Below are 25,100 nucleotides of genomic sequence, written 5' to 3' on the forward strand. Positions count from 1 at the left end.
CCGCGTCTGCAGCTCCTCGGGTGGCTGCAGCCCGGCCCGCGCAGGCAGGGCGAGCCTCAAACTTCCCGGCCCGGGGGGGCTGCGGCTCCGGGGAGCCCCTGGGGCGGGGGGGGGGGGTCCCAGCGGTGTCACCGCCGCGGCCGGGCCGCGATTTTTTGCCTGGGGAAGGAGCTGGGGGATGGAAGGAGGAAGATGGAGGAGAGCAGGGGTTTGGGGCAGTCCCTGGAAATTTTTTTTTTTTTTTTTTTTACTAGAAAGCAGCTGAGTTATGCGCCGGCTCCCTGTAATGATCGTCGTATATATCTGGCTACTTTGGCCATTCCCAGCCTCGAGATGTCCGGGAAGGGCTGTGCCGCCTGCGGAGGGACTCCCCCCCCAGCCCCTCCTGCTCTTCCCCCCCTGCTCTTCCCCGAGGGTTTCTCCCCCTCCCCCGGGTGCAGGCTCGCATTTGGGGCCGTTGGGATTTTCAGCAGGGACTGCGGGTGACTGAAGTTACGTTGCTCTGAAAGGGCGTCGGGAAAATTTGTTGCACTTTTTAGCTGGGAGAGTGGAGTTGGGCTGTTCTCGCGGTGGGCTTTATTCGAGAGAGATTGGAGAAACATCTGCAGCCATTCCTCGGGAAGGAATTCGGTGTTCCTCCTGCACATTAGTGCTTTGCATTTGTAGCCTAATTATCTGTTCTTAAGAGCCATAGGAATTCTACTGAACAGAATTTTCAAAAACTTCAGCTTCCCTTGTTCTCTTGCTTCAATTCCTCGTCTTTGCTTAATCACAAAGGAGTCTGTGGCAAACACTGGATTAAAACCCCATTTTTCTGGTCTTGTGGGCCTGAACCAACACCGAAGATTATCAGGATTGGCTTTTTTCCTTCCTTCCACCACCCCCCCCCTTCTTTAAGAGCTGGTTCAGGAGCAGGTTACCGAACCCACGGCTGATTCATTAGATAAAATGCCTTGGCCTGTGCTGTGCAGAGAAGCCAGACTCGGTGTTCATTTTAAAAGTGTTCTTCTAGTAGCTTCTTGCTTCTAAGCTCAAAAAATTAAGTTGCTTGTACAAAAGGAAGGTGTTGATCGGAAAGCCCCGTTTCCGTTGTCACCTGGGGGCAAGCGTGATAAACAGCTATCTTCGTGTTTAGCTTTGGAGGGAATAAACAGAAACGTTTTCTGTTCAGATTTGTAGGGATTGGGAGATGAAAGAACTTAGATGCTGTTAGTTCAGTCTGCCATCTTGCCTAGGCCCTGCCGTACCGGCTGCTGCCGCTGGGCACCCACGGCGGGGTCCCCCGTCCTGGGTGGGGGGTCCCCCGTCCTGGGTGGGGGGTCCCCCGTCCTGGGTGGGGGGCCCCAGCTGCTGCTGGGGTGGGAAGCCACCTGGGCAGGGCCCGCTGCGGCCGAGCGGCTCTTCTGCCAACGGAGACAGCGATCGGGGCCGAGTCCTGCACCAGCTCAGAGTAACTTCGTAGTGAGGAGCGAGTGCGTCCTCTATCCTGGGCGAGTCCTGGGGGGTCATTGTGGGCAAACTCTCTTTAGCTGCTGCAACCCCCCACTTCTGATCTGTTGGCAGATAAAACTGCACTAATCAGTCACCCAAACTGGTTTTTCCTCCGCGGTGTTTACCGCTTCTGATGCATTCAAGGAGTTAAGGGGCTCGTCCCCCTCTCCACTGGAGTGGCTGTGGGGCAGCTGCGCTGCCGGGCTCCGACAGCTCCCGGCCGGCCCTCCTGGGAGCGGGAAGCCTACGTGGACGTGGTGCCTGTGAAACAACCGTTCGTCCTTACGTGTAACCCAGGTGTGGTCCCCAACACCCGGCACAAGCAGGGCGTCGCAGCCCGGGGGTCTGCGTGAAACTCTCCCCAGGAATCAGCCCTGGAGCACGCCTTGCCGTTGGGGTCCCCGTGTCCCTGGGAGCTCTGAGCCAGTGGCTTGTGACCCATCCCTTGGACAACAGCCGGGGCCCGCGGCTCGGGGTCCTTGTCCCTTTAGTTAGTCCCTGGCACGTGGCGTTTTCTAAGAGGCGTCTGGGGAGACGTGGGTCGGTGGCCGGCGTTGTTCTGCAGCGTGCCTGGAGACGGCGGGTGGGGAGCGAAGCGGTGCTGCGAGTACCCGAACTGCCGATAGCCCTGGCAGCAGCGGGAGGGGACTGCTGCTCTTCCGAGAGGTGTGACACAAGGTGGGATGGGAGCTGAGGTGTCACTGAAATAGCGTTCCTGGTCTGGTTTGATTCAGCGCACCAAACAGACACCAAGAATCTAGTTATTTTAGTTTATTCAGGTCTAGACAAACCAAAATATGTACACAACTGGAACACCGCTACAAAGCTAAACCAGCCTTTCCTTTAGCAGTCAGTTAGGTCATATTTCAAAACAATGACTAAGTGCTCTATTTTAACAGATTACTTGTGCAAGTCCAAAATACACAAATGCAGCGCATTGGTACCTGATATGATGACGACGACAAAGCTTCATTTTTCTGAAATTGGGGGTTTCTGCCCGTGGTGGTTCTCTAGCTACTTTTTGAGCAGTCAGCTGCATAATGCCTGAGTTTTAATACGGCTTGCACGTTTCCAACAGCTCTTTTATTTAGAAGCAGGAGTCTTATCAGCTCTCACATGGATTTTGTTTAGAACTGTGTGTTGGCAAAGCATGAGATACACGCGTATGGGAGTCGTTCCCTTACCGGGGTGAAGCTCCTGTGGCGGTCTAAGGGAGCTTTGCAAAGCTAGGGAGTGAGAAAACGCCTCAAAGGAGAATTTTATTGAGCCGTTTCTTTGTTGTCATGCTATGGTAATGAACTGTTGGCTCCAGACAGCTGGGACTGTCACTGCTTCAAACCGTCCTGTTTTCAAACCCTGCAGAATTTCTGGTGTCTGCTCCATTCCGTGGTAAATGTCTTGTTTAAAGGTTACGCTTCCGGACTGTGTGTGTTATGTGTTCAGTTTGGATGTGTCAGTGCTAGATAAAACATGATCCATAAAATTAGTCATAATAAAACCTCGTCTTCACTACCCTGCTAGGAGCGATAGCGTACATGTATTACAGGAGAGTGGGATCAAACAGGAATGCTTTCTGTTATCATTCAAGGCAGCATTAATGTTAGTGAGAAATTAGGCTGACGCTAATTCACAGTCACGCGGGCATTCCCAGGAGCCCTCGCATTCCGTGCATGTGTACGCTCTGCCTCCTCGGTGCACGGTGCGGGTTCAGCCACATGCCTGGCGTCCCGGCTGTCTCCTGGGGTGCCACCAGGCTTGTACGGGCTTTGAGTTGCGCTGGGCAGCGCGTGGGGCCAGGTTAGCCGGTGACGGCCTTGGGCTCGGCACGAGGACAAACCTTCCCGCAGCTGGAGCAGCTGCAGCGTCTGTCCGGCCGTGCTTGTTCCTGGCAGTTCTGAGCGGGGCGTTCCAACGGAGGTCGCCCCGCAACTGCAGCTCTAGGGCCAAAGGAGAGCCAGGACACCTTGCGTCCTCTCCTTCTGTCTGACTTGACCCTGGTGTGGGTTTAATGCCTCTTGGCTTTCTTTAAACCAAAGCTTCTGGGTACAAATTATCTTCCTCTGTAGATATCTTCTTCCTTGATTGCAAATTATCTTCCTCTGTCCTTCCTTTTTCCCATCAACCTTGTGGGAAGCTGTTGATGGTGTCCCTCTTTCTAATTTCCTTTGCATCCTGGAACACTTTTACATATACTGTATTTTAAAAAGGGGGAAAAAAAAGGAAAGAAAGAAAACAGGCTTTACTGCTCAAATCTGTCCAGAGTTCACGGAGACAGCAGGAAATTTTGTGTTAAGTCCCAAAGTGTGGGGCACTTCTCGTAACGCTCCGTAGCTCTGCAGCTCCCGTAGCTGAGCCTCCTGGGTGCTGCTGGCGCCCGGGCAGGGCTTCGTGCGTCTCGGTGGGCTTTGTGCTGCTGCCCGATCCCCGCAAAAGCTGGGCAGACGTACAAACCTGCAGCGTCCGTCTCTGGCACGCTGGCTGGTCTGGCGTTAAGCGAGCTTGTGCTTCACTGAATGGTCTGGTCTGTTCTAACGACCCGGGTCAAGAAATTACCCCACCTTCCCTGCGGCTTTCTCTCTCCGTTACTTTAGTCAAGCAAAGCGATGTGCATCTTGCCCCTGGTTTTTCCGGTACCGCGGGAGGCTGTAGCAAAGAGCAAAGCTGCCGGGCAGATGGGCAGGCTGAAATGGAGGGCGCAGGAGGAAAGCGGAGAACAGAGCTCTGTGGGGCAATATCCCCGCTTCAAAACTGATTTTTGTTCCTTTAGGCAAGTTATTGGCAACTTTTCGAGAACTTATTTTACGTGAATTGCTTCTAGGACTCCAAAGACGCCTCGTCCCAAGTCACAGATTATCTTGGTTTCGGTTCAAATGAGCCGACCGAAGGCAGGAGAACCTCTCTGCAGCGCAGACAAAGTCCAGGGGCAGGCATACATACAGTTAAGTACGGCAAGCCCGGTGCCCAGCCGTACCCTTTACAAATTTAACTGATTGGAAAAGTGGAGGTATTTATTTAGCACATGAGTCTCCTGGGACGAGGGGGATGCATTTAAGAAGGTGCAGGTTCACTGCTCCTGTGCCTCGGCTTAAGGTTGAAAAAACAGAATTGTTTTGACTGGAGCAAATAAAACTCTTACTTGTGTGTCTCGCCCGGAGAGATAATGAGTCATGTGTATAAATGGCTGAGCAGCTATCAACAATTCCAGTTCATTATCTAAATGTCTGATTTGGCTCCTGAGCAGAGAGTTTCCAGGATTTAATTTTCTTTCCTGGGATTTCATTACCTTCTTAGGGCTGAACCGATCTCTTGAGAGGAGGGAGGCTCTGATTTCTAAGGTATGTGGATGCAGCCTGCTAGGGAAGAGTGTCTGGGGGCTGCAGGACAAAGACCATTTTCATGTGCCTGACTTTCTTTCATCGCTGGCCTCTCCAGAAGATGGGCAAGCCGTGCTGAATAGGTCGGTGCTGTACCGTGGACGTGAATGCCAATAGACTCCTCTGTATAGGCACATTCCTTCAGTGCTGCAGCCTTGGCAGAAGCGCTGGGAGCCGATGAAAAAGCAGACATGAAAGGTCATGTCTATTTAGTTTAGGTCCGCTCAATTCTTCTTTTTAAGAGCTGCAACTGTAGCTGAATGGGCAAATGTGCCAGAAATTGAGAGTTCCCAGGCAGAAATGTCCGTGCTGGGGGCCTGAGGAGCGGGCAGCGAGGCTGTAAATCCTCCAAGGCGCTGGTTTTTTTGCTCTTCTTACAGTTGCATGGCTTCCAAAGTACGGTTAACCTGGGAGAGAGGCATCGGGGAAGCTCGGTGCCTTGTAGCTGGTGGAAAGAGGACGATCCTCTTGCCGCTCCTCTCTTCTTTTGGGTCGATACTAACTAAACAGGCTTGGCTTTCGGCGTGACCTGAACGCTTACCAAGCGGTGGTCCTGCTGCCTCTCTGCCCTTCGCAAGGGGTAAGGATTAAACAGGAAGTCTTTTTGTTCGTAAAGAACATTTATGGTCTTTGAAGTCAAGTTATAACTCTCCGATAGCCTCGGAAAGCCTTTGAAGGGCGCGAGGTGTCCATCTGCTGCTGGCCCCAGCCTGGGGAAGGGCCGGAGGGTCTGATCCCCCTATTCAAATGCAGATGGAATTCTTTACATCTCTGAGTATCGGCGGTTTCGAGGTGTCTTGTTATCTGTAGTGGTCGACTTGGAGAGTTTCAGGCTGTCGCTCAGGAGAAAAGCTGCTGGATAACGTCGGGTCATACTGCTATTTTAGACCTCTGTTTGCAGGGATTTAATGTCTTGGCTGGGCGTCGCAGGAAATACATTTCATCCGAGTCGAAAATTGACAAAGGACGACTTGGCAGAAGATCCAACTCTATGGCAATTAGTAAATCAGTTCTACCTTCTTTGGGTTTTTTCCCTTCTTTTAAATAAAATATTGTTGAAGATATATTTCTGCATTTATGGAACTCATACCGCTAGCGCTCACTTCGTTTGCGTTTGCTGCCGCTGTCGCATATGTATGTGAATCGTGGAGGTCGTTCATTCGGTTCTCCAGCAAAGGTACTTGTGCCCTCCTGCCTCATAAGGCTTCCTTGCTTTGTGACTCGCCTGGGGCTGAGGCGATAATCCCTTATCTGTGAGAGCAAGGCTTGCCCAGCAGCCCTTTGGTTGGCGTTCGGTGGCAGCAGCCTTGCAGGGTGCTTGGACTCCTGTTCCTGCAGCGGGGACCCTGGCTGCACTTTCAGGTTTAAAGGCTCTTGGCACAGCTGCTCCTGTGGTTTGTTTTTTTTTTTTTTCTTCAATAAGAACTGCCTCACTGAAGAAAATCTCCAGTTTGTGGTGCTCCAAAGAGGCCATGCTGCACGGGCAACTTTTCTGCTAGCGTGGCCTGAGGCGGCAAAAGTAGCGTTGAAGAGCAAACCTTGAGCAAAATAAGCAGCCGCCCCTCCAACATGAATGCGCACACCTATCTCTGGCTGCTGCGTGGTTATAGGAAGCTAAGAAAGCATGGGAATTCCTCGAAACCACAGCAAGACTGTTCTGCTGGCTGTAGAGCTTGGTTACGGACCTCCAAATCCTGGCAGCTCCAGTCCCACCCCAGCCTGTTGTAAGGCGGTAGGTCTGAGTTTGGCAGAGGTCTGGGCTGCCGTCTGTGCCGCCAAATATCATCTTCCATCCAGCCGTACCCCGAACTGGGTCAGGACTCCCATCGCCCTCCAAACCTGGGGGAAAGCCAGCGCTGCCCAAGCCAACGCGGTCACTGGAGGAGGTACGTGCACAGCCCCGTCCAGCTCGTTCACGTCCGAAGCGGGAGACCTGGATGCAGAACATGAACTTGGGTCAGGAATCTCCCAAACTAGGCTTTGGGGGTTTGGACACATTCATTTTCGTGATCTGAAGCAAAAAAAGACAGAAACCTGCAGTATTGAAAAATCTGTTGGAGACGACAGAAGTAAGGGTGTTCAGCTACAATACAGCGTCTGGCAACTCCCACTGGAAATAGGGATGGAAATGGTGCCCTGGGGCTTTAAAGGACTGTGGTCTTGGTAAAGCTCAAAGTCAAGCAATAAGAAAGGAATACCTTTCCCAAGGGATGTGGGCTTCTAGCAGGTAGTGGGTTTTTTGGGGTTTTGTTTGTTTTTTAAAAGATGAATTAGGTTATTTAAACATACAGCAGTTCTGCATATAAAAGCTGCTGCAGTGTTTGGAAAAAGGCTTTCACGTAGCTTGTGAAAGAGTAACTAGTAATAAAAAATAGTAACTTAAAGACCGCGTTAGTGGTTACTCTCATTAACGTGTTAAACTGGTGGCATCAAGGTCAGGAAAGAGAACTTTGGCACTGCAATAAATATATATTTATAAATAATAAGTACATGTAATGTTATTCAGGTTCTCACTCTTCTAGTCGGAAAAGCTCCGTCTGTCCCGTGATAAATTAGCTTGTTTATTCCGATCCTGCTGCTGGTTAGGGTAATGAAGCAGAAGCCCATTGTGTGTGCTCGCTGGGTAGTGCTGGCCCTGCGCGGAAGGGGGTAATTGAGGAGAGCAGCAGAATGCTCCTGCTGCATGGGAGAAGGTAACGCCACATGAGGTCAGTAGGATTCAAGCTTTAATCAATGTAGACACAATGCAAGTGAGATTTTCTAAAGGGCTTGTTTATAGTGCGAGAGCAAGGGTCAGTAGTTAATTTGAAATGCTGTAGGTGTTCTAGATGAGAAGGTGCAAAGTGTATATCGTAGGGGTAAGTATTCCTGTGGGAGAAGAGAGGGGTTGTTATTCTCGGGACGGGGCTGGATGCCGTGTTTGCAGGAGTATGGAGGAGGGAAGAAGGAAGCTTTTTAAGGATCTACTTAATGTATTGGAATTGATAAACTGAGCGATGGTGGCTTTTATGCAAATCGAGGCACACATGATACTGTAAAATGAAAATATTGAAAAACTGAGCTCACTTATCTCATGTAAATTTTTTTTAACCTAAAGAGTTAAGTCTAAATACAGTGAAACGGTGGGGTTTTTTTTTCTCTCTGAGGAATGGTTCCTGAGGTAAGCCCCTTTACAGGCAAGATCTTATTTTCTGCTTTTCTTCTCAGAAAAGAGAAGGGCAACGAATGCTTACATGTTAATGGAGATAGATTGCTTCGAGGACAGTACGGCTGAAACTAAAGGAAAGCCACTTATTGCCGTACTAGAGAGATGTTAAAGCGTTACCGACTTCACCCCCATCAAGGCTTGAACTGGGGCTTCGAGAATTTAAAAAACCCCTAGTTCTCCAGCAGCTCAGTGCCATGTGCTACCATCTTTCAGGGTAAGTCCAGCGGGCTGCAAATGGTGCTGGGGTTTCTCTAAGCAGGGCTCTGCTCCGTCTGCCCTCGCCCAGCCCCGCGCGCCGTCGCTGCCACGCCGTGCGGGAGAGGAGAGCCCAAGAGAGGCAGGGACAAGTTTTGCTTGGGGCACAAAGATGTGAAAAGGTATTTATTAAAGACTGAGAGCTGTTTGGAGAAAGTAGGTTTTATTTATTTCTTTCTTAAAACCATTAGGTCTTTAACTTTGCTTTTTCTTGTAGAAATTTGACGGTGAAATGTACTTTTTCCCGTGTTTGAAGATTCGTTAAAGGTTCGTTGTCACCAAAAAGCTTCCGTACTCTATGGGGTTTTGCTCTCTCTTTTTGTATTCTACCTCAACTAAGCTTTGAGCCCCGAAGTTTTCTGGAGGGGCAGCCGAGCATCAGCTGTAAATGCACCCGGCAGCGGGAGGGAGGGAGTTGGGTGGAGAAGAGCAGAAACATCTACGGGGGTGAGGGAAGAGCAAGGCCTGGGACACAGCACCCAGGAGAACTGGGAGCTCGCGGGAAAACCAGCTGTGACTTTTCCAAGATGAAAAGTGAACGGTGCTGGTGGTCGCGTTGTCACGTCCGTACGACGTGCTCCATGCGGACGCGCTCACGCAGTCACTGCGTACGTGGATTTTAAATGCAGCTGCGGCTTGGCGTGGGGAGGCTTCCCCCTTGCAGGCGAGAGCAGGATTTCCCGATGCCCCCCTCGATCCAGCACGGGATTTCGCAGAATGGTGAGACTTTGTCAGTCTGATCTCCTGGCTTGTAGAAACAGCATTAAAAACCGTTTTGAGGAATGAAACGTGGCTATTTGATATAGGGCGGAGATTCAGGATGTTTGGAGGAGAGAGGGAGGAAAGTGGCGGCTAAAAATCTGAAGTGGAGCGTATGCTCCTTGGGACTGGTGTGTGCGCGTGGTCCAGCTGGCAGTAACCTCTGCCACCTGCGAGCTCAACTTTGACTGCTATATAGTAACTTAATATTTAGTCTGTATGTGAAGTGGTAGAAATGGGGACGAGGGGACAGCGAGAGCAGCACGTCAGCATCCCAGGAGCAGCAACCACCTTCAAGACCTGGTGGGATAACGCCCCGAGCACCCGGCTCTGGCCCTGCTGCCAGCAGGAGGTCGGACGAGAGACCTCCCCAGGTCCCGTCCCACCCAGGGTAACGCTGGTTCCTCGGCGTCAGACGGTGCTGTTCCCTTTGAACGGGTTCATTTTTAATATGCTGTCCAAGGAAGCGTAACTCTGTAATTTGAAACGCCAGCTTTTGTTTGAAAAATTATGTTAACAAAATCAAGGTTGGGATGCTGTGCTTAACTATGCTTGTATTGACTGGGGGAATGGGTTTTACTTTCCTTTTTAAGTAACCAAACTAGGAGGGTTAAGTCTCAACTGAAACTTTTGCCAACTCCCCCCCCCCCCCCGCCCCAATACTCCATTTGTTTCATTTAGTTGGCCCCAGCGTTGCACTCACCGTGAAGGGAATTAAAACTTGCCGTTCTGAGGATTTCCCAAAGCCAGACTTGGGAGCATGGTGGCAACCAGGATCTAACCCTGTGGCTCCGGAGAGCAAGACAGCAGTGACGGACAGGCCTGGATCCCCCGGGTCCCTTTGGAGCACCCCGCTGTGTACGGGTTTGCTGGGTGTTTGGGGCAGGATGCTCAGTTTCTTCAGCAAGTGCTGTGGGGTTTTGCTATGGAGAATATAGGGGGGCAGAAGCAGCATCGGGTGGCTTGGGGTGTCTCGGCCGTGTGATGAATCGCTTCAGCTCTTTGCCTCCGCTCGTGTACTCTGTTTAGTGTATGTGAAGTGAAAGAATTTCGATTCCAGTTGAGATGTCGGAGGGAGATCCTCTGTGTCTTGGCAATGAGGATGGTCACCAGTGCTGAGAAACCAAATCATGGCATCTTTTGCTGAATCAGGTCATGAGATCTTTTGACCTCTCTGACCGGTAGATGTAAGGTATGCTGAGATGTCTCCTTCAACTTATTTGGAGTTACCCTATAACATTGTCATCTTAGTTTTGGGTGAAATACCACTACCAATTCAACATGAGACCGAGTAGTTTTGGATCATTCAAAACTGAAAGCAATTCAACTTCTGTCCCTCCCCCCCCGCACTAAATGTCTCTCTTGCTCTTTGCTGCTGTTTCTTGGGGACGTACCTTGAGAAAATCCATATGCTCGAGCCAACGTACCATATGCCGCTTTCAATAGGAAAAGCGAGGGAAGGCTCACTGAAAGCCTTGCTGGAAATTACGTGCAAGAGTTGCTTCAATCTGCAAGACATAGGGGAAGCGGCTTTGGAAGGGCGTCGGAAGCCCTCCCCGGGAAGCGGTGACCACGCTGCTGACGGCCCCTGGCTCTGCGGGGGGCTCGCCGGCGAAAGCTGCTGCAAGGAGCCGCGCTTCCGTGGCGGGGTCTGCTGTCACCCGTGTCCTTTGGGATAACCTCGGGGCTTTTGCAGTGAGCCAGGCCCCTCCAAAGCCTCTTCTGGAGGAGATGGAGCGGGCGGCTTCCCCCTTCCCCAGCGGCGTACGGACGGCTGTGCCAGCCGGTCGCCGCGTACCTTTACGGCGAGCGTGTTTATAGCATATATGCGAACAAGCTTCAAAGCGGGTAAACTGTATTCACTCCCCAAACTGGTATGGAAACCAGTGAGCTGCAAAAGAGAGGTTGCTCAGGCTCTGCTGGTTTTACTTTCATGTCTGTGCTTGCCTGGGTTTTTAAGGAAGATTTAATGAAGGTTTGTGCCATCAGAGCTAAGGAGGGCTCTGGCGGTGACGGTCACCTCCTGCCCGCTTCCCGCGGGCGCAGGCACGCCGGCTCCTTGGAGATCATGGCTGTTGCTCTGAAAGCGTTTGCTGTGAATCATCCTGTCTCTAAACTTGTCTGTGGGAAGTTTTTTCTCTTAAGTAGGGGGGTTGGAAGTATCCACCGACAGCACTAGCAGCTCCGCTGGCCTCCTGCCTCCGGCTTTCGGCATCCAGCGCTGCCGAGGTGTAACCCCTCGGAGCGAGGGGTCTCTGCCCGATGCCTGCCCACGGCCCCTGGAGCCAGGGCACCTTCACGGGGGCTCCGCGGGCGGCCCCAGCCCAGGCTCACAGGGCCGGCTCCTGTTTGGGCCGGCTCCTGGAGAGCCGCGCTCCCGGCCAGCTTCTGCAAAACCCTCCTGCTAAAAGCCCTGCGCCTTGGTTACCCTGCGAACCCCTCCGAACGGTACCCGCATCGCTGCCGCGCTTCTCGGCACAGCACGCAGACTGGAACACGGGCTGAGGCTTATCCGCTGTATGATGCACAAACGGCTCTTTAATTATTTACAGGCTGACATATATCATTTAATATAGAAAGCTGAACCATCTACCAGCCCACAGGCAGAACGACAAAGCAGCCTGCTTGGCACCGCGTTTTAACTGAAATCCCTCGATGCTAGCTTTGTTTTGCATAGCACTTTGTAATGCTGTTAGTTGACTTGGCTGCAGTTTCACAAAGCATTTTCTTCCACTTGGTTCAACACTCACTTGAATTTAATGGGACTGGAGCCAAACAAGTAATGGAAGCCAAGTGCCGACGTTTGTTTGGTGCGCAGTTCCTGACAAGGAATATATATAGTAATTGTCTCTTGGTCCTCAAAGCTGTAACTTTGGCGGAGGGGATACTTGAGTTAGCATGCCAAGTATTTAAAATCATAATCAGTCGGTGATGAAAACATGTATTTATGGCTATAATGAGTTGCATCAAAGCAAGAAACATTCGTCTTCTCTGTAGAAGTAACAATGTCTCTTAATTCAGAAATCCTTACTTTTAAATCACACAAAGAGCTGTCAAAGCTAAAAAGCTCTGAGAGCTTGGCCTGAATGTGTGGCTTATTTCACAATATTCCTAATAGTCTCTTACAGCTGCAGTTTTAGCCACGGTTACTAGGTTCTGCATCGAGGCATGATAAAGGAACGTTGCACCGTTTTATGCACTTACAGCACGGCATTAAAGCATTCTGTAATCCTGGACTTGCAGTTAGATTTCTTGTTTGTTTGTTGAATGCTTTGTTTTATTCTATTTTGCTGGGGTTTTTTCTGGCATATCAATGGTTTGTTCTTTTTGGGGGCTGCGGTAACGTAGGAGCTTTCTGTGGTTCCCGGAGGACTGCTGGGTGCAGTGAGGGTTTGAGATGCCGCGGTGCGACGTATCTGTGATGCACATAGGCTGTGGATTGATAGCGAGAGCAGGTACCGGTCTGGAAGTATTCCTGCTTAAGCAAATCCCTTTCCTTTAGCCCCCTGCTTTATGCCAGCATCGCTGCTGCTTTTCAGCTAGAAGAAACATTGCTGTCAAAAAATTGAAGAAAAAAAAAAGGCAGTTTCTAAACAACTGCTTTTTAATAACTTCCTCCCAACTCGCACGTTGAGTCATCTCTCCCCTGCCCGTAGGAAGGAGCGGGGATGTCATCTTTCTAACGAGGTGGCACGTTAGCGAGGATGCTACGCAGAGCTCCTGGCGTGGATCCCAAAAAGCAATCGAGCTGCTGTTGCGATGCTGTGCCCAAACGACAAGGGAGCCAGGGCTGAATCATCCGGGTGTAGCGTGCCCGGACGTCGGCGTGCCCGGCCCTCCTGCCGCTGGGGAGCCCGGGGCTGGCTCTGCCCCGGCCGGGGCTGGGGGTGGCTGGGTGGGTGTTTGCTCAGCCTGGGTTTGTTTTTTGTTTTTTGTGTTGGTTTTTTTTTTTTTTCCTCCTTGAAATACTTGCAGTTTGCAGGTGGGGTGTTAGTGCTGGCTGCTGGAGGTTTTTAGCGGGCTGCAATCTGTTTGGGAAGTCCTGGACCATCTGTCGGAATGAGGATGGTGACCACGTGAAAATAGCTTTCCGCAGGAGCCCGCGGGCTGGCCGGCTTAGCCCTCATCTTACGTGACCACCTCGGCCTCTCTTCTCTGGAGACTTTGACATCAAGTCATGCGTTATTCTATATGCCTGGATATCTGTTATTCTATATGCTACTTCTGTTTTAACTCACAGTATAGGAACACTTCAATGCCTATCACTTGCATTAGAGCATTTTTACATTGTTAGGTTAAATTTGCGCTTAAATTTTTGAATTTCAAGCCCTATTTTCATTTTTAAAAGGGCTGGATAGTTTGGGGGTTTTCATAAATGTCATTTCACAAGAAACTTGTGCTCCATAATGTTAATTTCTTCAAATTCTAGTGAAAACAGAAATAAAGTAAAACTCTTTAACAGCTGAAAGAGTTAACCTGCTCCATCTGCTTCCCAAAACCTGTGAAGCTGGAAGGAATTCATTGCAGCATGCCCGATGTACCTTCCTGGTAATACTTCAGAAAATAGGACAGTTCTGGTTTATTTGCAGGGAAGCATCTTGGGCGTTAAAATGTGTTGAGCTGGCTGCTGTGCAGAAAAATACTTCTTTCTTTGACAAAAAGGGAATAGAGCCATAAGGGACAGGGGAATTACCGACCTTCTGGTTGCTGGACTTTCTGACCCGCGGAAGCCCTTCTGATCGTACTGGGGAGATGAGGAACTGGAGCATCTCCAGCTCCGCTCGCCTCCCTGCTTTGCCAGTTCTGTGATGCATTAAAACAGCATTAAAATATTTATTTCCCAAATGATACTGGAAACAGGGCAGAACTGCTGTCATAAGAAGTCTTTGCATGGAACAACTATGTTGGAAATATATTTGAGTTTTTGAAAGCCTTGTCTTTCTCTGATTTGAAGGTGTTTTATGCTGAAATTCTGGCTGAAGGTGGAATGCATTTCTTTTCTGCTTTCATCCCCATTTGTACTTCAGAGTTTCCGACTGTTTCCTCATCGATGTAAAGCCTGAGCAGTATAATCCTCCATACTTTTAATTATCTCATCTGGGATGTCATACATTATCCTGGTACAATGAAAATGAGTATCTGGTGCACATGCACAAAGCCTCGTCCCTTGCTGTGGGTGCCGGGGGCATTGCAGAGTTTCGGAGCCAAGACCTCTATTCAGCAGCTTCTTTTCTCCCGGTATCTCAAAAAAACCCCCTGTGGGTAGGGGAAAAAGAGAGACAAATCTTTGGTTGTAATAGTCATTAGTTCACACCTGACTTACAGCCAAAAGAAGAAATACCTTCATGCAAAATGTTCCCCTGCAGCCGGCAGCAGCGGGTGAGCGAGGGTCTCTGGAGCATCGCGGAGGTGGGCAGCTAACCTGCTGTTTTCCACGTAGGCAGTTTTGGCGAGGCTGGGATGGCTCCCGCAGCGTTTGCAGACGGCGGGCGCGGGTGATGGCCCTGGGCTGGGCTAGGTGCCGAGCGGTGCTGCTCTCCCCCGCGACAAGGATTCGGGATAACTTGCATCCCTTATTTGAGCACGGTCCCTCAGCCACTGTGTGATGGAGCTAGGACCGGCTCCGCTAGCGGTGTGATCAGAGAAGCGGCAAAAGTACTGGTAGTCTTTCAAAACAGCACCGCCGCCTCCAGCAGCGATGGCAAAAATCCACGAGATCGGGCCATTGGCGATGGTGCCTGCGGGCGATAACCTCACAGGGTAGAAACTTGTTTGCATTAACTTGGTTTTCCGAAGGTGTTTTGCTTACCTTACTAATCTGAGCCATGTTGGGATGAGGGTGTACCTCCACGTAAAGAGGGAGTGTGAAGTGGAAGTGATGCTGGTGCCACGTTGCCGTGAGGCTCGTCGTCCCTCCGGGGAGGGCCGGCTTCTCCGGGGGAGGATGGCAGAGTTACAGCACAGGGAGGGCTGCACCACCTTCTTCACTTGCCGTGCTCCAGACCGGATCACTGGTGGGCGTGCAAGTAAGTAAAGAAGAATTAACGCAGCAATATCCAGTTTATCAGTGCTGGGAGCTTTTTTTATTCCCCTAGTGTTTTTAAAAAAAGAATTGCGTGGTTCAGCAGTGAGAAAAGCCTTCCTGCCCGAGGAAACGGGTGGCTGTGTGTGGTTCGAATCACTGCGATAAGCCTTGCCCCGCTCTGCAGGACCACGAGGTCTGGGATTAGTTCATCTGTCTAGGTTTGTGATACCCACGTGCTTTGCAAGTGGATTTGCTTGAGTGAGCAAACTAGAAGAGTGTATGCCCACAAAAAGATGCCAGTAACTTTCTGTGTGATTTTGGTGTAACTGAGGTATCTGAGACTGAGCCGGCAGATTCCCACTGCTTCAGCTAATCCTAATTTGATCCCACTACAAAGTCAGTAGTATGTCTGTAGACATAATAAACTAAATTACTGAACTGCAAGATCAAGGAGTTGTGAAGGAGAAACATTTGATGCATTTGTTTTAAATTGCCTTCAAATAGTTGAATGGGGCGCTGCGTATTTTGATGGGGAAACCACTATATAAGATACCTAAAGATGCTAAAAACGTGATTCTCTTCCATTTGCAGCTCCCAGCCCCACTACAGCTGTTCCTTACACATCAGTGAAGTGCATTGATGTAAGAAAAAACCACCACAAAACCAAGTGGCTGATGCCCTGGGGACCCAACCACTGCGAGAAGCTCAAAGACTTCGACGAGGCGATGAGCAGGCAGATCGAAGCCAACGATATCGTGTTTGCCGTGCACGTTCCCCTTCCCAACAAGGAGATGAGCCCCTGGTTCCAGTTCATGCTTTTCATCATGCAGCTGGACATCGCGTTCAAGATGGACAACGACCTAAGTAAGTCACTCTCTGTCACTTGGTGGATGCTGACTGCGGTCTAGTTTCCCAATGTGTTTCTCTTAAAGGTGCTATTATCCTGCACCGTGTGTGAAGTGCTACAGTGCCTCCATACAGCGAGGTGATACAGGAGCACGTTCTAAAGGTGGGAATCAGTAATGAGACGTTTCAGTGTCTGTCTTTGCAGGGAGACCTGTTCTCGCCGCAGTAGCGAGTAGCTAAGCAGACGATGAGCAGGTTCCCCATTTTAAAGTACATAGACCATCAGCAACTACACCGGTTTAAATCCAGCAATTTGCTTTCACAGCAAACGCTCCTGGGTTTCATACGGTTTTCTAAAATATTCCAGGATGCTGAGTCCACGGCAGTCACTCGCAGTCGCTAGTACAGCCCAGCCCTTTCAGCTGCTGCTTTCCTCCTGCCTCTACACGTGCCCATCCTGCCCTTGTGCTGGCTCGGCGCGTGCCTGGCCGCGTGGTGAGCGGCTTCCTGCAGCCTCCTCCGCAGATACTCGGGTTTGGCCGGGCGAGTTTGAGCCGTTAGCGGGTTGACCTGGCTGCTGCTGTGCGAGGTAGTGCCAGGGCCACCGCTGAAGATCGGCTGGAGCGGGGACGTCCCTTCTGGAGGCAGCACATCTGCCAGAGCAGCTGCATCACCTGGCTGTGCTCTAGCTTGGATGCTTCAGTCTGTGTGGAGGTGGTGAAAGGCAGAGTCGTGAGATTTTTTTTTTTGCTTTTATTTTTATAAATGTCTCTGCCCCAAAAATCCTTTATACAAAGACTTGAACCGGTTACTAGTTTCCCAGTGCTGAAGACTTTAAGCCGTGGTATTTTGCTCCACGTTAGCCAAATGCTTTTGTGTGATGAGTTTCTAAACCGTGAGCCAAAGTACTTAGTAAAGGAAATTATTGATCCATAAGGTTACATGAGGAGCTCATAAGAAGGAATGCTCACGTCTGAGTTTTTAAACACGCACTCTCCATTGGGCACGGGTTGCAGAGGAGTTGATGTTTATTTACTGAGCCTTTGTCATAATAACAACTTTAACTTCTTCAGTTTGAGGTTTGTTGTTGCTGAACTGAAATAGTTGCCCTATCTTCCATCAATCGTTGAGATACATTTTTTTGCTAGGGTTTGATACCTGCAGATGGAAAGTACCTTCTGGCCTTGAAACTACAGTGGTCCAAATTAACTGGAAAAACTGTATAGGTACAGGAGCCGTGGGAGAAGCTGTCTTACTGGGATTCACCCTTAGTACCTGGAAGAAGATAAAATGTGGTGGGGGGAGCAAACAAACAAATAAAAAAACCCCCCAAACTCAAAAATAACCCTGCAAAAAATCTGCAAAATGACGTTAGGAGCAGCAAGGGCAAGACCGATCTGCCCTTTACTGAAAGAAGAGCTGTATGCCTGTTTGCGTGCGTTCAAGCGTTTGGGCTCAGTCCCTCTCCCTAACAACTATAACCTGACGACGAGTGCACGAGTGACTTTTTTCAGACTGGTCTGCCTGGAGCTTCTGTAGCTCTTTCTCTGGCTGGAGCCTGTCTGTCGGTCTGGCTCCAGCGTTCACGCGGCCGTGTGGTGGATCGGTTCAGGGAGCAGACCCGTTCCAGAAGCCGGCCGCTGGGCTGGGGATGTGGACTGGCACGCGCGCTGGTGCGGGGGCAGCCGGCAGCCCCGGCACCGCAGCCAGGTCAGCGCAGATCTGCTGAAGCTTTCGTGACAGCTTCGTTGCCTTTACTGCCTTGCCTGCTCAGCGTGGACCTCCTCCTTCCTAGCTAGTTAATGTGTCATCATTAAGATAAGTTAAAAAGGAGATTGTGTAAAGCTTACACGTGTTTTCTGATCCCTATAATTACCTCTAAAATACAGAGAGGGTAGCTTTGTAACTTTATTAAGGCCTCAACTGCTTAGACCGCAGTAGATGATTGCGTTTAGAGAACTAACGCCTTGTTCCAAGGTTTTTAAAGTCAAGCCGCTGAGCTGGGGTCAGTAACTGGCTGAGCACCTGGGAGCAGCAGGTCGCTAAAATGCTAAACAAGCTTTGGCCGGTGATTTCTCCTGTAAGGGCAGAGAGCCTTTTCTTCAGGTCCTTATTTGTGCCGTTCAGTGACCAAGTCCTTCAAAGGTGGGAACTTTTTTGAGATGTAAAAGCAGAAGGGCTTGTCTTGGGCCACCCTCTGGGTGATAAAAGCGAGGTTTGGGGGTGAGCTGTACCGCTTCTGGGAAAGACTCCGTTTCTGGCCATGATCGGTTTGGTAGCTGCTGGTGGGTTTTGTTTCTACGAAGCATTTGGAGACGAGGGACACTAATACTACTTATGGTGTGAGCTTACTTGGCACGTTGTGAAGGTTTTCTTTCATTGACTGAAGAAAGTATTTTAAAATGCTATTTTCCTACACTTTGTGCCAAGCCGAAGGCAGATGTAAATTAAGTGTAAAATCTAAGAAACTAGTGAGTAACACATCTCTTGCTTGCTAGATTGTGTCATAACAGATTAAATAAAAATAAATCTTGTTAAGCCAAAATAATTGCATATGTGCTCTGTATCTTGCTAGTGTTAAGAGCTTCACTGATCAGACAATTGGAATTAGCTTCTCAAGAGTCAACACTAAAGGTGTGAAATAACCTCATCTCTTCCTTTAAATCAACAATTCAAGTTTCTTCTCGCAAACTTTAATCCGAGACCTCAAAGACAGCAGTCACCCTGCTGTAGTTAATGCCAACAGGGCTGGTGCCAAGCCGGGGACGGCTCCTGGAAGGCGTCGCAGCTGCTGAAGCCTCTGCCAGTCGCTGTTGGAAGGACCGTCGTGGAGCTGCCTCGGATTGCCTGGGGAAGCAGCACCGCCTGGTAACTGCAAATGCTCTTACCTGCCTGAAGAAGCTGGCTCCCTGAGGAAACATCCCGGTCTTGGTGCCTCCCAAAACCCCGCAGCGTGATCCGGAGGCGTTAAGGTCAACGGGAGCCACGCAGGGTCCTGGGCTCGGCTGCGTTCCCCTTCTTGGTCTTCACCGGCGACGCTGCTGACCCACATCTCAAACCGTCGCCTGCTTTTCTCCGCAGAGGCACGCGGTCATCCTCTTCCCCTGCAATCCGTAAGCAAGGCCGACGCACGGAACAAGAAATTGCATCCGCTGCGAGTCTGTGGGCTCGGGTTTTCCGGGGGTGCTGGCTGCCGCAGCCTCGCCCCCTCTCCGGAGGTGAGGGCAAGCGCCGGCGTCGGGCCCGTGCGTCAGCCCTCCTCCGCCGGCCAGCGAGGGTTTTGCCGGGGCGGAGGGAAGGGGCAGCCCTGGCAAGGTGCCCCGGGAGCGGGAGAGCCGCCCGCAGCCTGGCAGGGGTCGGGCGTCCCAAAGGGCCCGCGGGGTCTGCGCCCTTCGGAGGAGGAAGCAGCCTTAATCACGTTTGCCGTGGGAACTTGCTCTGGACTTTCAAAATGCAGATGTTTAGAAATGGGCTTTGAAATGCAGATGTTTAGAAGCTGAGCTGCTTCCCTCATGTTTATGCTTCACAGAAAGCTGGGAGAGACCGAGACTTGCTGTTTCTCCGAGGAAGAGGCTATTTCTGTGCCCAAGCTGTCCTTGTCCTTTTCTGACGCATTGTGCATTCAATTATTAAAAAAACCCTTTCCAGAACAGGGAAAGGCAGCGGACAGAGATGAGATGAGGTTATCTCAAACCCACCCGTACCTCAATCGGGAAAGCTGAGTGCCTCTCAAGGACAGCAACATCTGCAGAGCAGGACCCGCTCCCGCCGTGGTGCAAAATGCCCTGTTCACAGGGACCGCGGGAAGCCACCATCCCTGCCATCCACCCGCCGGGCAGCCGGCTGCCGGCCACGTCCCCGGGGCAGCGGTGGCCATCCTCTGGTTTCCAGCCCTAAGAAGTCTCCTGTGCACAAAAGGCTTCGGTTTGAGGCTGAAGTGTTACTCCGTCGCTGCGCAATTAGGTCCGGTTTCCATCGTTGGATTTGAGGAACGCCGGGCGCTGTCAGGGGAGGGATGAAGGACATTTGGCTCGTTGAGGACTGTTCTCCAAAATAGCACCGGCCCTCGGAAGGACGGTCCCTGCTCCCAGACGGGACAGGCGGCCAAGCCGGCTCCTGGAGCCACCTCTCCTTCACCCCTGAAGAGCAGAGCAGCGGTGCGGCCGGCCGTGGGTAGGGTTGCTGGTAGCGAGTGTACAAATCCCCTTTCCTTGGCAGGTTAGGCGGCTGTCTCTCTGTTCCCTGCACATCAGATTCACTTTAAAAATTAATTCCTGCTTTGCTTTAGTTGTCGCTCGTTGGCAGATCTTGCTGCTGGGCTCTCACAGGCAGGATACCTCGGAGAAGGGTGGGAGGATGTGCTGTGAGCTTGGAGGGGATTTATCTTTTTTTTAAAATTTATTTTTTGGTCTGGTTTGCTGCCCTGGGTCTGGGCCATTTGCATTTGGCAAGCTGCAGTGTTCTTAACAGGGTACATCAGTCCTTCTCTCTGAGCTGCTTTGCAGCACGACCTTCTACGTGCCAAGAAATAATTCACTGGTATCCGTCCTCAGCTGGAGCAGGGACCCGGAGGCTGCTCGCTCCCTGGCCGCCCTGGGCTTCAGCAGCCCCCAGAGCGGGGCTCCTCCTGCCTCAGTTTCACCTTGTGGAAAAGTAAACCTGAAATTGCTTTAATATTGAATTGACATCTGGGAATGCAGTGTCCTGAGGAGCACAAAGTGATGGTTGCGCTGTGCTGCGCATTGGAACATGACGCCTTTATTTATCAGATGGCATAACAGCACGGAGGGGCCTTTACAAATTTTCAGTCTAAAAAAAAAACCCAACTTATTTTCTTATCTTTTTATATCTAGTGAACTTAAAATGTTCGTAAGTGAGAATGACTTCTGGTTTCTTTGCAGTTGGAAATAATTGTGTACAGTCGGATGGCCAAGCACTGCAGACTCCTGTTCAAATTCATCCAGTTTTGGTCTCTTTGGTAGGTTTTGTAATTTTAGAGAGCTGGTGAAGCATGGAAGTGTAATGCAAATAATTCTAGCACTTCTGTTTGCTTGCATACGCTTCTTTCCAGGCAGCTGTATTAGCCTGCAGCTGGCACGGAGCCATCTTCTGAAACAACTTCTCTATTTTTAGGCTATTGTAATGCGAGTGAAGATATCCTCTGCTAATATTGCACTATAAAGTGAATCATGGAAAAGGGCTTGGGCACTGAACGTCTGGCAGTAAAATACCAATGTGAAAAAAATATGGGATGGCTCCTGTGACCCGAGGGTTGGAATGGAAGGAGAGAGGCTCTTCAGGAAGGACAGGCAGGGCAGATGAGGAGGGGGTGTCCACCCTCTATGTCGATGACCAGCTGGAGTGCACGGAGCTCCACTGGGGATGGGTGAGGAGCTGACCGAGAGCTTATGGGTCAGGATTAAAGGGAGGGCAGGGACAGGTGACTTTACAGTGGGGGTCTGCTATGGGCCACCCGACCAGGAAGACCGAGTGGATGAGGCCCTCTAGACAGATGGAGCAGTCTCATGTTCACAAGCCCTGGCCCTCATGGGGGACTTCAACCACCCTGATGTCTGTTGGAGGGACAACACAGCAGGGCATGAGCAATCCGGGAGGTTCCTGGAACGTGTTGATGACGACTTCCTTCTCCAAGTGATAGAGAAGCCAAGGAGGAGAGGTGCTATGCTGGACCTTGTTCTCACCAACGAGGGAGGGGCTGGTGGGGAATGTGAAGCTCAAGGGAAGTCTTGGCTGCAGTGACCATGAAATGGTGGAGGTCAAGATCCTTAGGGCACCAAGGAGAGGGCACAGCAAGCTCGCTACCTTGGACTTTAGGAGAGCAGACTTTGGCCTCTTCAGGGATCTGCTTGGTAGAGTACCATGGCATAAAGCCCTGGAGGGAAGAGGGGCCCAAGAAAGCTGGTTAATATTCAAGGATCTCCTCCGAGCTCGGAAGCGATGCATCCCAACAAAGAGGAGGTCAGGCAAAAACGCCAGGAGGCCTGCATGGATGAACAAGGAGCTCCTGGACAAACTCAAACACAAAAAGGAAGCCAACAGAGGGTGGAAGCAAGGTCAAGTAGCCTGGGAGAAATACAGAGAAGTTGTCCAAGCAGCCAGGGATCAGGTTAGGAAAGCTAAAGCCCTGATAGAATTAAATCTGGCCAGGGACATCAAGGGCAACAAGAAAAGCTTCTATAGGTACATCGGTGATAAAAGGAAGACTAGGGAATACATGGGCCCTCTAGAAGGAAACGGGAGACCTGGTTACCTGGGATATGGAGAAGGCTGAGGCACTCAATGACTCTTTGCCTCAGTCTTCACCGGCAAGTGCTCAAGCCACACTGCCCAAGTTGCAGAAGGCAAAGGCACGGACTGCGACAATGAAGAACCACCTGCTGTAGGAGAAGATCAGGTTCAAAACCATGTCCTGAAGTGCCACATCTACCTGTTTTTTGAACTCCTCCAGGGATGGTGACTCCACCACCTCTCTGGGCAGCCTGTTGCAATGCTTGACAACCCTTTTGGTGAAGTAAAATTTCCTAATATCCAGTCTAAACCTCCCCTGGCGCAACTTGAGGCCATGTCCTCTCGTCCTATGGCTTGTTACCTGGGAGAAGAGACCGACCCCACCTCTCTACACCCTCCTCTCAGGCAGCTGTAGAGAGCGATGAGGTCTCCCCTCAGCCTCCTTTTCTCCAGGCTGAACAACCCCAGGTCCCTCAGCCGCTCCCCATCAGCCTTGTGCTCCAGACCCTTCCCCAGCTCCGTTGCCCTTCTCTGGACACGCTCCAGCCCCTCAAGGTCTCTCTTGGAGTGAGGGGCCCAAAACTGAACGCAGCATTCGAGGTGCGGCCTCACCAGTGCCCAGTACAGGGGCATGGTCACTGCCCTCGTCCTGCTGGCCACGCTATTGCTGACACAAGCCAGGATGCCATTGGCCGCCTTGGCCACCTGGGCACGCTGCTGGCTCATGTTCAGCCGGCTGTCGACCAGCACCCCCAGGTCCTTCTCTGCCTGGCAGCTTTCCAGCCACTCTTCCCTAAGCCTGCAGCGTTGCATGGGGTTGCTGGGGCCCAAGTGCAGGACCTTGTACTTGGCCTTGTTAAACCTCATACAATTGGCCTTGGCCCATGCATCCAGCCTGTCCAGGTCCCTCTGCAGAGCCTTCCTGCCCTCCAGCAGATCAACGCTCCCGCACAACTTGGTGTCATCTGCAAACTGGCTGAGGGTGCACTCGATCCCCTCGTCCAGATCATTGATGAAGACATTAAACAGGACTGGCCCCAAAACTGAGCCCTGGGGAACACCACTGGTGACCGGTCACCAACTGGAGTTAACTCCATCCACCACAACTCTCTAGGCTCGGCCAGCCAGCCAGTTCTTTACCCAGCGAAGAGTACACCCGTCCAAGCCATGAGCAGCCAGTTTCTCCAGGAGAATGGGTGGGAGACAGTGTCAAAGGCTTTACTGAAGTCCAGGTAGACAACATCCACAGCCTTCCCATCATCCACTAGGTGGGTCAGTGTGCAGTTGCAGCCCAGAAAGCCAATGTTATCCTGGGCTGCATCAAAAGCAGCGTGACCAGCAGTTGAGAGAGGTGATTCTCCCCCTCTACTCCTCTCTCATGAGACCCCACCTGGAGTACAGCGTTAAGCTCTGGGACCCCCAACACAGGAAGGACATGGACCTGTTGGAGCGAGTCCAGAGGAGGGCCACCAAGATGATCAGAGGGCTGGAGCACCTCTCCTGTGAAGACAGGCTGAGAGCACTGGGGTTGTTCAGCCTGGAGAAGAGAAGGCTGCGGGGAGACCTTACAGCAGCCTGCCAGTACTGAGGGGCCCACAGGAGAGCTGGAGAGGGACTTGTTACAGGGGCCTGGAGTGATAGGACAAGGGGTCATGGCTTTTAACTGGAAGAGGGGAGATTTAGGTTAGATCTAAGGAAGAAATTCCCCACTCTGAGGGTGGTGAGGCACTGGCCCAGGTTGCCCAGAGAAGCCGTGGATGCCCCATCCCTGGCAGTGCTCAAGGCCAGGCTGGATGGGGCTCTGAGCAACCTGGTCTGGTGGAAGGTGTCCCTGCCCACGGCAGGGGGGGGGACTGGAGGGTCTTTAAGGCCCCTTCCAGCCCAAACCATCCTGTGGTTCTATGATATATTGGTGCTTGGAGCATGACAGGTACTGGGGAGACCCTCGCTGTAGGGGGATCATGGCTCTGACCTGCTTCGGAGCATCTCCTAGCCCTGTGAATGGAGAGTCATTGAGAAAGCTCAAAGCTGGAAACCCCAGCAGGAGTGTGTCTTCTCCTCGCTGGTCATCCCTGGAACGCATAATTTTCTAAACAAACTTGTCTTATTTCTGTAGGGTTTTTAATGTAATGCTCTGACACTAGTGAGGTCACTCAGCGCTTGAGCTGCTAATACCAGAGGGGATTTACCAGGCTCCAAATTATCTAGACATAATCTACAAAATCTGTGGAGGCAAGGTTAATCTGGAGCATGCCATGAAGAGATGCTCGACATGGTCCTTGTGAGAGGACGTTTCCTGGCATGGGCAACTTCATCTCTTGGTAGTGAAGAACACAGAAATTTCTACCAACTTCTTTCTACCTTTTATTGTTGGGAAATTCTGGAGAATGTTGATTAACATGCATGGAGGAACTGAGTAAGTGCTGTCCTTGAACATGTTAGCATCAGGAAGCTGAGCACAGGTTTGCAATAGCTTTTTCTCTTTTTCCCTTGCACGTATTCTTCCTCTTCTGCTGTGGCTCAGCCTTGAATAATTAAAATACTCTGCTCGCTCTCAGCACTTCCAGAAGTAAAAGCTGGCTTGACTGTCAGTCGCTTGCCTCCCGTTCGCTCCTCCCATCCGCTGTTTTGATGGTAAATAACACTTTTAAAGCACCTTTCTTTTATCTTAAAGCCAAGCACGGTGGAACATAAGCTGCTGCTTCTCTCCTTCCCCTCACGCACATATGCGTGCCCAGGCACGTAGCCTGCCCTTAGCATTCAGAGGGCTTCAGGAGCGTTAATGCTGTGCACGAAAAGGGCACGCACCCCCAGATGGTCTATTCACCACCTGACATTAATGTGAATAAGCCACGAATCTTCTTAAAATTCCGTTCTCTGCCAAACAGCGTGT

General features: G+C 51.0%; 1 protein-coding gene and 1 long non-coding RNA gene across 2 annotated transcripts in view; both read left to right on the forward strand.

The window, feature by feature from the left end:
* Positions 1-25,100, forward strand: part of WLS (Wnt ligand secretion mediator) — a 42,794-nt gene that overhangs the window by 922 nt on the left and 16,772 nt on the right. Inside the window, exon 2 of the mRNA XM_072867774.1 lies at positions 15,704-15,976. Within this exon, the coding sequence (XP_072723875.1) occupies positions 15,704-15,976 (273 nt within the window). The remainder of the gene's footprint in view (positions 1-15,703; positions 15,977-25,100) is intronic.
* Positions 8,551-9,957, forward strand: LOC140654630 (uncharacterized). The gene is made up of 3 exons (XR_012043471.1): positions 8,551-8,595; positions 8,958-9,048; positions 9,769-9,957. It is a non-coding gene; the product is annotated as an uncharacterized lncRNA (long non-coding RNA).

This window comes from Ciconia boyciana, chromosome 7 (assembly GCF_034638445.1).
Source record: "Ciconia boyciana chromosome 7, ASM3463844v1, whole genome shotgun sequence".
NCBI classification, from domain to species: domain Eukaryota; kingdom Metazoa; phylum Chordata; class Aves; order Ciconiiformes; family Ciconiidae; genus Ciconia; species Ciconia boyciana.